Raw genomic sequence first — 12,092 nt, forward strand, 5'->3', positions numbered from 1 at the left:
AGTCAGCGGCTTTTTTTTCCTGCTCCGAACAAAAGAATTAGCTGCTGAAATGCAGCCGGCTGGATCCTTCTCCCTCATAATAAATAAAAAGGCATCCAATATGGATGACATCAGGGCATTATAGGACAAAGTGTAAAGTATATTACTGAGGACAAGGGGAGAAGTACAGAAATTTATATGAAACTAAATTGAGCTTTTTAAGGACCCTTTCACACATCAGTTTTTTGCCATCAGTCACAATCCATTGGCTCGACGGATCCGTCGCAGATTGTGAAAAACTGATGCGACGGATCATTTTTTTTCCGCCGGATCAGATTAGCTGATCCAGCTAATTGGATCCTTAAAAAATCGGAGCATGCACAGTTTTAAAAAACGGAATCCATCGCCATATTCCATCATTTGACAGAGCCGGCGCTATAGGCTTCCATTCTTGCAAACGACAGACGGCGACGGATCCGTTTTTTCGATGGAGACAAAAACAGTTACTTTGTCCACTGTCTTCGGCCGCCGGATCAACAATTTTAAGTTTGCTACTTGACACCTCTAGTGGCCTTTTGTATCCTTCATGTTTTATTATCTTTTATTGTTGAGTCTTCATCTCTGGTATTATGCCATGCTATTAGTATTTTAGTGAAGGCTACTGCTGGCCGCTCACTACCTCTTGAGTACTTTTAGGTCTGAAGGCAGGGACAGCGACACCAGGTGCTGATTTGAGCTCAAGGCTCACGTGACCTAATCTCGTGATCCCTGGGAACGCAGGATCGGCATCGGGACGGGAGGGGAGTATGGTTGTTTTTATTTTAACGGGAGCTAACATTCAGATCAAGAACGGGTTGTCCAAGTAGTGGACTACTTTTCCATACTTAAATTATCGTCAGTATTCTGAGGCTACCTTTTCCATGCATTTTGCATTATCTATAGATTACATTGTCCGCACTCATAATTCGTCATCCACATTTATTTGCTCTATGCTTTTCATTACAATTATATATGTGTGATTTGATGCAAACGTTTCCTGACCACTGATACTATTGCTTGCCCACTTTCTGAATTTCGTTGTTTTATTTTTGCCACTGTTTAACCTGGGTACATATTTTCTTCAATCTGGCTTCCACTTTGGTCTTGTGTACAGGGGGTGTGTTGTGGTGTACATGTGCGCACTGGCATTGTATGTAATACACTGTCTTATAATACGAGGTGCTGATCAAGCTTATCTGTCGGAGGTGACTGTTGCATCTATTTAGGATATGGCTTCTAACATGGCACATCTACTTTGAGCCCTGATAATGGTCAACTAAAACATTTCAGTAATGTATACGTTGGTTAAGATCTTTTGTTTTTGACGTCAGTAGGATTTGCATAGGAGACATGGACTATTGTCTAAAGAGCGGAATAAGAGCTCCTGATAAAGCAGTCAGTTTCTTTCTGTTCCATTTTATGCATTTTTCCATTCTTTTCATCTCCGTAGGTTATGCATTTCCTGGGACAGTACATCATGGTGAAACAATTGTATGACAAACGGCAGCAACACATCGTTCACTGTGGTGCAGACGAACTTGGAAAACTATTGGGCATTACAACGTTTTCTGTCAAGGACCCCAGGTATTGGGCTTTGTGTCATCACTATGTGTTTATCCCCTTCATGACAGAAACTTTGATTATTATTTCTTCCTCCTTTTTTCCCCAAGTACCATATATTTTTTTTCCCATTTATAGTAATATAAGGGCTTGTTTTTGCAGTACAAGTTGTAGCAACATGTCTAGTTTTTTTGGTTTGTTTGAAGTGTTAAAAAAATTATGCAAATTGGTAAAAAAAAAAAAATTTTTTTTGTTGCCATCTTGCTGAGACCCTTAGCATTCTCATATATTGGGCTATGGGGCTGTGTGAGGGCTTAGGTTTTTCACTTTTTACTGTATGTAATAGTCCCCTTAGTTGTAAATACTGCTGTCAGATTCACAAGGGGATTTAACAGGTTAACAGCCGGGGTGGAGCTATCTTCCACCCATGGCTGTTAGAGGCACATGATGGCTGATAAAATAAGCCATCATGTGCTGGTGAAAGCTCGAGCTCAGGGACTGACATATGATGTATGTTTACCTCATCATGAACAGGTTAAAATGTTAGTCTTTCTGTAAATGGGAGCTTTTATAGTTAACTTACATATGCAGCACCTGAGTGCCCATGGCCGCTGTATTCAGTGTAATGGTGCTTGAGTCTTTTTTCTAATGTCTTTGAGACTTGTTATAGGTTTGCCTTTTGTATGAGTGATTAAGTTTGAGTCAATATGCAAATTTCTAGTGATTTATGCATCTCCTTTTGCAGCCCGTTGTACGAAATGTTAAAGAAGAATCTTCATCGCATTTCTGGCACAGGTAACTATTTCTGCTCAGTTTATGTTAGGGACACGGACGTTTGCCCCATGGATATCATGACCATTCCAATTGCCTATGTACTGTCGGTGTCGTAGATTCTTTACATAAAAGGTGTGATACATGTGTCCTTCTCACGCAATCCGTGAAAAGGACCACGCTAATCCGCTTATCTCACACATATCCAGGGCTGACATAGGGTCAAAGGTACCTTTTTAAAGGTGTATTCACGCAAGTTGGTTTTCATTGTTTTTGAGATGACTCCACTTTAGAGTGCAGCAGAGGAACCCACTCTGCTGCTGATTCTCCCAGCAAGACCCCAAACAGTCACAGCTGAATGTGTATTGTGGTTATGTTCTCAAGTAGTGTTTTTGATGCCTTGCTTTCGAAATTAAGAGCTGCTTTTTACATACATCACCAGCAAAGGCTTTGAGATTTTAAAAAAAAATCTCATGCACATGATTGTGGTGTTTTTGTTTTTTTTTGTTTTTTTTTCCTGACTGAACTGGAAAACTGCAATGTTTTTTAAATTTGCAGCATGTCAGTTCTTTCAGCAGTTTAGCGGCGTTTTCACCCATTTTTTTTTATTTAGAATTTTGTCCAGCATGGAAAGTTCTGAAACTTTGTAACTCGCTTTATTAGGGAATTTATTTTCCTGTAAAAAAAAAATATATTTTTCCCAGTTTCTCTGCCCTTAGTTACATTCCTATCAGAACATACCCATTTGGAGTACCTGTCTAATGTGTTGTGATGAGCACACAACTCAAGGGAGTAGACAAGTGCTGACCTGATCACTGCCATCCTCTGTGCTCCAAATGAGTACGTCCTGTTAGCAATGTAGCTAAAGGCAGGCAAATAAACTGAAGAAAAGCATGGATACGAGGCCACTTGCATGCATCTTTATTTTTACTTTATTTTTTTTACAGGAATGAAGACATTTCCTAATAAAATGATTTAAGTTTTTTTTTTGTTTTTTTTTAAATGTGATCATTGGTTTATTGCAGACACAACCCACCTGCTTTATTAAAACATGGCTTGTCATCAGTGCCCAGTATTTGCTTTTATTTCATTCCCGCTGCTCTCCCTTAATATTCTGTTCCAGAGATATGGATGTCATTTAGGTCTAATTTTTATGGCTTCTACCAAATGGATGCTTCTCACAGATTCTCTAACTGCATGTCTGTAGCTGTCCTGCAACCAATATCCACTTGTTAAAGACCATAAAAATCAGCATTAAATACAAAGGCCCATATATCTGGAAGCGTATAGCACATTAAAAAATATAATAAATACTCAGGCAGTAACGGTAATAAATTAAGAGCAGAAACTGACTCCTTTTGACTCGGTGAAAGGACCTCTTTAAATGAACATTTGATAGTAAGATAGCTTGCCCCCTTCTGTGTCTATGGCTATGTTTAGCTGTACAAATTAGCCATTAGCCGTCCCCCTCTAACTACTGTCTGAGTCACAAGCTAACACAAGAAACAGTCCTGCGGCAAGGACTATGGTCTGGAGCTGCTAGCGGAAGAACAGGGCACTGGAGCTAATGGGAATACATTGGTAAGTTATCTGCAGTAACTTACTAGGCAATGCTACATAGGTTGAAAAAAGTCAGTTACTGTGCCCTCCGCCCCCCCCCCCCCCCCCCTTTTTTTTTTTTTTTTTTTTTTTTTTTTTTTTTTTTTTTGATTCTTCATTGACCTTGAAGAAAGTCAAGTTGCTCTTCTAACATTTCTCCTACCTGTTTCTATCAGTCGATTAGGCCCCAACTAATGGCATTAGTAACATTTTTTAGACATTTAAAATCTCAAGACTCCTTAAATTTTGCTTTTGAAAATATTCAAAAAGCTAGGTGAGGTTCTAGTGACCACTACTAGCCTCCATCAATTTTTCCCTAGCTGTTTGACTTGCCTGGGTGTGGACAAATATCTTGATGGTAGCGTGAATAGAGCCCATCTTAGGGCCTAGAATACTTTGCTTAAGGGTACGTCCTCACATGGCAAACTTGTAGTGCAGACAATGAATTACAGTGCAATACATGTGGATGGGGCTTTGAAAACATGATCCACATTTTACAGAAATTATCCATGCAGAAACATCAACTAGTTTGTTTTTTTTTTTCAATCTGAATTTTACTTTATAGGATGAAATCTGAAGCAAACCTGCAGCACAATCCACAGCAAATTCCCTATTTACACTCCACTTTGAAATTGCAAAACCAAGAAGGAAAAGTAAAGGAATTATGGAAATATTGACTTGAAAATTAAAACCATTTTCACAATATCTTGATTCTCAAATGTTCTGCCAGGCTAAATGCACTTAAGAACACAAATCCTTAAAATCTGCTGCTAACGGCTCCCCTTTGCAAATGCCAACTGATTATGTCCCAGATGTTCTTGATGGGGAGACAAGTCCGGAGACACTGCAGGCCATGTTTTGGTCACACAGTAACAAGAGCAACATGCAGCCTTGCTTTGTTGTGTTAAGAACATTATGCCAACCCATACCATAGTCTTGTGAGTAGGACCAGTATGACTTTCCCTCGTGAAGGCATCTTCATGGCATTGCCCACTTGGTCTCCAGACACATCTCTGGCTATCATTGCATCTAATACAAAAAGCCACTCTCATTGATAATAAGAATAGACCTCCATTGCAGTCTTACTCTGTACAATGATGGCCTTTGAGAACGGTGGCGTGAAGTCAATGGAACATCTGTAGTTGGACATTTGATTTGTAGCCCAGTGTTGTGCAGACGCTTTCAATTGGATGTTGTAGTCATGGTTTGCCACCTTAGGGTTATGTGTTGTCCAATTTCACATGTCATACACAGTGGATTAGTCGTGGAACCATTGCTACTGTTGTTTCTCCAAACTGTCCCAGGAGCTATTTTCAAAATTGCAATTCCAGGCTGCATGTTACTTCAACTGTGAGCAGCTCTGTGGCCTAAATGTACTACTATGGTCTTTATCCTCTCCAGACCTGTCCCCCATTAAGCACATTTGGGATGTCATTGGTCGGCAATTGCAAAGGGAGCTGCCGGCAGCAGATTGTAATGATTTGTACAGCCAAGTGTATTCCGTGTGGAAGAACAATATTCAGACAACCATTAATAACCTCTTTAATGGTAACCAAGGAATGTAAGTTCATGTATGGCTGGGGTCACACTTGCAAGTTCAATGCAAGAAGCTCGCATCAAGTACTGGCACTGCCGCCGGCACTCGGGACTGGAGTTTGTGGCTGCATGTATTTCTGTGCAGCCGCATGCTCCGGTCCTGAGTGCCGGTGGCAGTACCGGGACTTCATGCGAGAGACTCGCGCAAGTGTGACCCACGGCCTATGTCTGCAAATGTTGTTAATACTCAACACTGAATAAACTGAGATGTTTTGAAAATTTGGTTTAAATTTTTATCATTTGCAGATCAATAAAGGAGTTGTTGACTTTTAGGAGAGTGGACTCCAAACTGTATAAAATAACAAGCTCGTTAGGTTCTCTTGTTCTGCTGTTTCGACTACAGAGGTGACATCACACCGCCAGTGCACATCACCGCTCTTGCCAGTCACTGAGCTCAGCGTCATGTGCCATCAACCTCCGTACACGAGTGCGACAAGATGTCACGGCTGTTGTAGCTGAAACTGGACAGTACCTTTTAAAACGCCTGACCTTTTAATTTCCATAATTACACAACTTTTTCTTCTTCATGTTGAAATTTCAATGTTGCAGAGTGTATAGATTAGTTTTTAGGTTTGTTTGTTTGTTTTTTTACATAGTTTTTATAATTCTGCTGTGATATCCTTGGAAGCTTAAACTGGTTTATGTCAGAGCCGATGTGAGCGATGGCAATCTATTTGCAAAGCTACGTAATAGGGTCTAAATAAATGAAGTAAAGAAATCAAATGTAGATTCTGCTACATAACATGCAACCTCCGAACCTGACAATTGGACGCGTCTGTTCTGGGTGACAAACCTTGGATTCCCCAAACCATTGCGTTTTAACTGGAAATTAGCAGAATTTTGAGTTTTTAGATTTGAATAGGAGAAAAAAAAATTCATTTAACTCAACTAGTGATGAGCGAGTATACTCGTTGCTCTGGTTTTCCTGATCACACTCGTGTGGTCTACGAGTTTTTGACTGCTCGGAGATTGTTTTTGTCAACGCAGCTGCATGATTTACGGCTGCTAGCCAGCCTGAGTACATGTGGGGGTTGCCTGGTTGCTAGGGAATCCCCACATGTAATCAAGCTGTCCAGCAGCCGTAAATCATGCAGCTGAGGCAACAAAAACTAAAACTCCAAGCACTAACAAATACATGGAGACCACCCGAGCGTGCTCTGGGAGACCGGAGCAACAATGCTATTTGCTCATCAATAAACTCAACCCATACTGCATTAAGAAATAACTTGGAAAGAAGCTGTTGATTTTCTGTTCGCATTCACAGTCAGAAAATCCATATAGTATTTTGTAGCAAGGTGGATTTTACCCCTTTTCATCCCCACGCTGCAGAGAATAAGTGCCTTGGATCCACATATCTGCACACGCTGTGGATTTTAAATTGTTAGATTGTTGCTTTATGCTGCAGTTGTTTTTTTTCCCCATGGATTGGGGTGAATTTGGCAGAAAATTGAATCCACATGTAATATGTGGAAATTCTTTGGATTTTGACTCCAAATTTCCTCGCATCAGTGGGAAAAAAAATCCACAGTGCAAAATTTGTCCATGTGAACATACCCTAAAGCATTGTATTTATATACTTGCTCAACTTTGTAGGTAGATTTTAGCCTAATTACTTTGAAAAGCGACATTTTTCTTCAAATGGTCATGGAGGACTCCATCAAGATGAAGGATAAAGTAAAGCTTTCCTTTTCTCGCATGTTGGATCCTGTCCATGCTGGGCGTGAGTCCTATTGCCTTAAGTAGTAGCTCTTCAGGGGCAGGGGAGTGATGCCTAATAGGAGTCAATCACTACCATGGAGTGTATACCACTACCACTGTGTAGAGGATTAGTGCTTTCTATATCTGTAATAAGTCTATGTCCTGATATCCTCATTCTAGTCCATGATAAGACACTGTTTGTTTCCTGTAGGACTGCTAATGAAGTCCATAAATGTATTTTACACTTTTTACTGTTGCAGTCCAGCTGACTCTCAGGATCTTTATAGCTTGTTTGCTACCTAGGTAAAGTACACAAGGCCCTCTTACTGTAATCATGCTTTTGGGGCTCCCTGTGTGTTTCTCATAGCCAAACTAACACAACCTGGATTATAAGCACATGTATTACTGGGGAAGGGATTTTTTTTTTTTCATCCGATTTACAGATGCTGCTCAAAGTCCCTCAAGTGACCAAACACAGGATACGGGCGGTTTGGAGCGGCAGAAGGTAAAGCCTGGTGTTTCTTGACCTTGTACAGAGCCCCCCCTTCTCTGTACCTGCCAGCGTCGGATCTCCAGACCGCTTTTACAAACCATTTAGGTTCATCTGGAGTCCACGGAGCAGGGACAGAGTTACCCATCTCTGTTCCCTTTCTACTCTCGGTACCGCATTCGGAGCTGAGATCGATGCAGCAGTTTTCTCACCGGCCACCATACTTTGTATGTACAATCTGTTTTCTTACGGACATGGGGCACGAAGGCAATTTGAGATCAGAATTTCTACAGGATACTTCATCGATAGCAGATTAGTGCGGGTCTCAGACCCATGCACATCCATCGATCAGCTGCTCCAGCACTTTGAATAGAGCAGCGCTCAGCGGCTAGCACAGCATCAGTTCTAAAGAATCCAAGCCGTGGAGCAGCTCCTGGCAGCGGCCACTACACTTTGAATGGAGCTGCACTCCTCATCCTCTTTTGAAGCGTTTATATCCTCCAGGAACAAATAACAGCTGATCGGTGGGTGCGCGGGGTGTCAGATCCCCATTGATGTGCTATTGAACTATCCTGTAGACCTAGCAAATGTATTGATGACATGACAGCTCCTTTAAGAATACACACCCAAGTAAACTTTCATTCACAACTAGGAAATAAAGCTTCAGATTCCTATATGTGTATTTAATGCCATTATGCAGGTCACTTACATAGAAGGGATCATTTTGGGGATCAGTGCTGCTTGTTGAACCACTGTAAGGAAAAATCACACACAAACTTTGAATCTGTTCACATTCTGAGTCATTCGGTTGGTGGCCGGTATGAAATTGCTGCATCTCTTCTGAATAGAATCATTATAATGGTGTTAATGCCTTTGCCTTTTGTTCTCCATTTTTTAGCTTGAAGAATCTAAGAATGAAGAATTATCAGACATCGGGGTTATACCTTCATCTCGTAATCCACTTGTAGAAGGTGCGTTCACTAAGCTGTTTCTTGCCCAGTTTTAAGCCTCCCACACAGATGTTTCTGTTGCCGTTAAAATGGTTGCCCATTCCTTTTATACTCATCGTCTATCCTTAGGATAGATCCTCAATATCAGATCATGGGGGTGCGACATCCAGTGTACCCACCAAAATGAGTGGATCTGCAGTACCCTGCTGTGGACACTTATACGGGTGGTGGTGCTGTTCAGCCTTGTATCTCAGCACCCCCACCCATCTAATGTTGATGACCTTTCCTAAAGATACGCCATCAATATTAACCCCTTAGTGATAGAGCCAATTTGGTGCTTAATGACGAAGTTCATTTTTACAATTCTGACGAGTTGCTTTGTGTGGTTATAACTGTGGAATGTTTCAGCGGATCCCGGTGATTCTGAGAATTTTTTCATGACATATTGTACTTCATGTTAGTGGTAAAATTTTCTTTGTTATGACTTCCATTTATTTATGAAAAAACGGAAATATGGTGAAAATTTCTTTCTCGCTTCATTGGGGGACACAGGTAACCATGGGTGTATGCTGCTGTCACTAGGAGGCTGACACTATGCAAATAAAGAAGAAGTAACTCCTCCCCGGCAGTATACACCCTCCGACAGGCACCAGTTTTTGCTTAGTGTCTGTAGGAGGTGGACCTGGATCTAACACCAGATCCGCATTTCTTTTTACAGGGATTTGTTGTGTGTTTTTAATCATTTCCCCTTTCTTTTTCAGATACTTTCTTCAGGGTAACAGGGTGCAGTTTTTCTCACCCTGTTTTCCCCACTTTGAGCGACCGAGAGAGCAGTGTGGTATCACCCACATCGCACCCTCTCGGACCCGCTGGGCAGGACTTTGTCCCCTGTCACCCATTCGGGTGTTCAGGGTGACCCTTTCTTCGGTGGCCAGTCCTGCCCGTTTCCCCTCCTCATCCCTCTCCTCGGAGCGGGCTGAGAGGAAGACGGCGGTCACATCCAGTGACCCTCTCCCCCTGTTCAGGGGTCGACGCCGTCTTCTGCGCCGGAGAGTCGTGGCGCGGGAAGGAGGACTACTTCCAGGACCCTCTATCTACCAGGGATCCTGATGATTCCTCATCTGCAGGTAGGGAATCTTCAATCAACAAAATCCCCCCCCTCCCCCACCAATACTCTGCCCAGCGGCGATCTCCTCTTACCATAGGGGAGCATCTGACAGGGAAGTGGGCTGCATATTCGGGCGTTGAGACCACGTAGGAATGGGAGCAGGAAGGCTGGCATCTTTTCCCCCTCCTTATTCAAACTTGCAGGCTCGTTCGCCCGCCATTTCTCTCTGCCTCATGTTTTTGCTTTCTTAGCGCTTGAGCGCCCTCTGGTGGTGGCCGGATTTAGTGCGGCCGGGATGTGCAGCGTCTCCCTGCTTTTCCCTTTCTTGCCGCTTGAGCGCCCTCTTGTGGCGGACGACGGTATAGCGGCCGGATTGCTTTCAGTTTTACAGGGGGCGTTCCTTTCTTTCCCCCCTTCGGTCCTGTGCACGCCCACAGCGTCGCACTTTCTCCGCGCTCTTTTCTCCTGCTTCCTGCTCCCTGTCAGCGTGTCAGCGTCTGCTCATCGCGTGGGACACAGGATTTCTTGGGGGAACACAGGCACCTGCGGTTACCGCTGTCTTTCACCAGGCTCAGCGCTACCTTCTACTCTACCTGGCAGTATTCTCTGGGGACAAGGTAATATTCACCTATGTCCGACCCCACCCCGGCCTTTGCCCCTACGGCCATCCATTACGCCTGCGCTCACTGTAAGAAAAAGTGGGTTTCAGGTCAGCCTTCTCCTTTCTGCCCGTCCTGCGTTCCTCCCACCATGTCAGCTCCCCTGGAAGCTTCAGGGTCCCGGGACGAGTGCACCCCCCTCCCCCGGAGTGGGCTGTTGCTATGTCTCAATCTGTGTCCGACCTGACTAAGGTTTCTCAGTCCCTGGTCCAGGCACTTGAACGCATCCCGCTTCTCTCTAATGCCACCAGTGCCACGAACGCCTCTCACGGCGATTCGCCCGCACCTGTCCTAGACTCTCACAGAGGCAGACCGGACAAAAGAGACAGAAAACGGACCTTATCTAGATCCTTCTCCAGTTCACCGGACCACATCGGGATTCCCCTATCTGCCCGTTCCCCTTCCTCACAGGCGGACCTCGGGTCTGACGTAACTTCTCAGTCGGAATCTGACTCGGATGCAGATCAGACTTCCGGAACACAAGACATGGTTGATAGCCTTATTTCAGCTATCGTTCAGACGCTTGATCTTAAGGAGGATGAGGCAAGCTCTCAGGACGTCTCCGTTGCTTTTAAACGGATTAAACGTCCCTCTAGGGTTTTCCCTAATCACAAGGAGTTTGACAACACTACCGCCACTCACTGGGAAAACCCTGGCAAGCGTTTCCCAGGCAGGAAACTGCTTGATGTGTTATACCCTTTTCACTCCGACCTGGTCTCCAAGTGGTCCGAGTCTCCTAAGGTCGACCCGCCTGTGTCCAGGCTATCCTCACAGACAGTTCTGTCTATTCCGGACGCGGCTTCCCTTAAGGACCCCTCGGACAGACAAATCGAGGCGCTAGCAAAATCAGCATTTGAGGCCTCCGGAGCCTCCCTTTGCCCTATTTTCGCCTCATCATGGGTAGCCAAGGCTGTATCAGCCTGGGCCAAGACCCTGCGCAGGGGCATTTCGGCCTCTGCTCCTGCTGAAGAACTGTCTGAATTAGCGGATCAGATTTTACTGGCAGGAAAATACCTGATGAATGCCTCCCTTGATGCAGCGGCCTGCTCTACCAGGGCTAATGGCAACATTGTCGCCATTCGCCGGATTCTTTGGTTAAAGGCGTGGAACGCTGATCCCGCATCTAAGAAATCGCTCACTGGTCTGCCCTTCCAGGGCTCCAGACTCTTCGGCTCGCAGCTAGATCAAATGATCTCGGACGCTACTGGCGGTAAGAGTACCTCCTTACCCCAGTCCAAGCCTAAACGTCTCTTCAACAGGAGGGGTCCCCAGTCCTTTCGTCCCTTTCGGTCTTTTGCCTCTTCGGGAAACCCCGTCCAGGACCGTTCCTCCTCACAAGGGGACCGTAGAAAACCTTCTTTCAGGCCTCCGCCACGCTGGAGAGCCAAGAGCCACCCCGCAAAACCATCGGGATCTCGGGGCCGCAGGTTTTCTAATAAATGACGGGTCGCCCCCACCTGGAACTCCTTCCAGGGTGGGAGGCCGCCTTCTTCTATTCTCAGAGGTTTGGCTTTCAGTAGTCGACGACGCCTGGGTCAGGGAGATCGTCACGTCAGGCTACAAAATAGAGTTTTCTTCGCCCCCAGGAAGACGTTTCATGCTCTCTCGTCCTCCCAAACAGCCCTCTCATCTTCCAGGGCTTC

At 44.4% G+C, this 12,092-nt stretch overlaps 1 protein-coding gene across 1 annotated transcript in view; it reads left to right on the forward strand.

The window, feature by feature from the left end:
* MDM4 (MDM4 regulator of p53) overlaps positions 1-12,092 on the forward strand; it is a 49,376-nt gene that overhangs the window by 28,744 nt on the left and 8,540 nt on the right. The window contains exons 4-7 of the mRNA XM_077295053.1: positions 1,469-1,602; positions 2,324-2,373; positions 7,686-7,747; positions 8,631-8,703. Of these exons, the coding sequence (XP_077151168.1) occupies positions 1,469-1,602; positions 2,324-2,373; positions 7,686-7,747; positions 8,631-8,703 (319 nt within the window). The remainder of the gene's footprint in view (positions 1-1,468; positions 1,603-2,323; positions 2,374-7,685; positions 7,748-8,630; positions 8,704-12,092) is intronic.

Source organism: Ranitomeya variabilis, chromosome 3 (genome assembly GCF_051348905.1).
Source record: "Ranitomeya variabilis isolate aRanVar5 chromosome 3, aRanVar5.hap1, whole genome shotgun sequence".
Lineage (NCBI taxonomy): Eukaryota > Metazoa > Chordata > Amphibia > Anura > Dendrobatidae > Ranitomeya > Ranitomeya variabilis.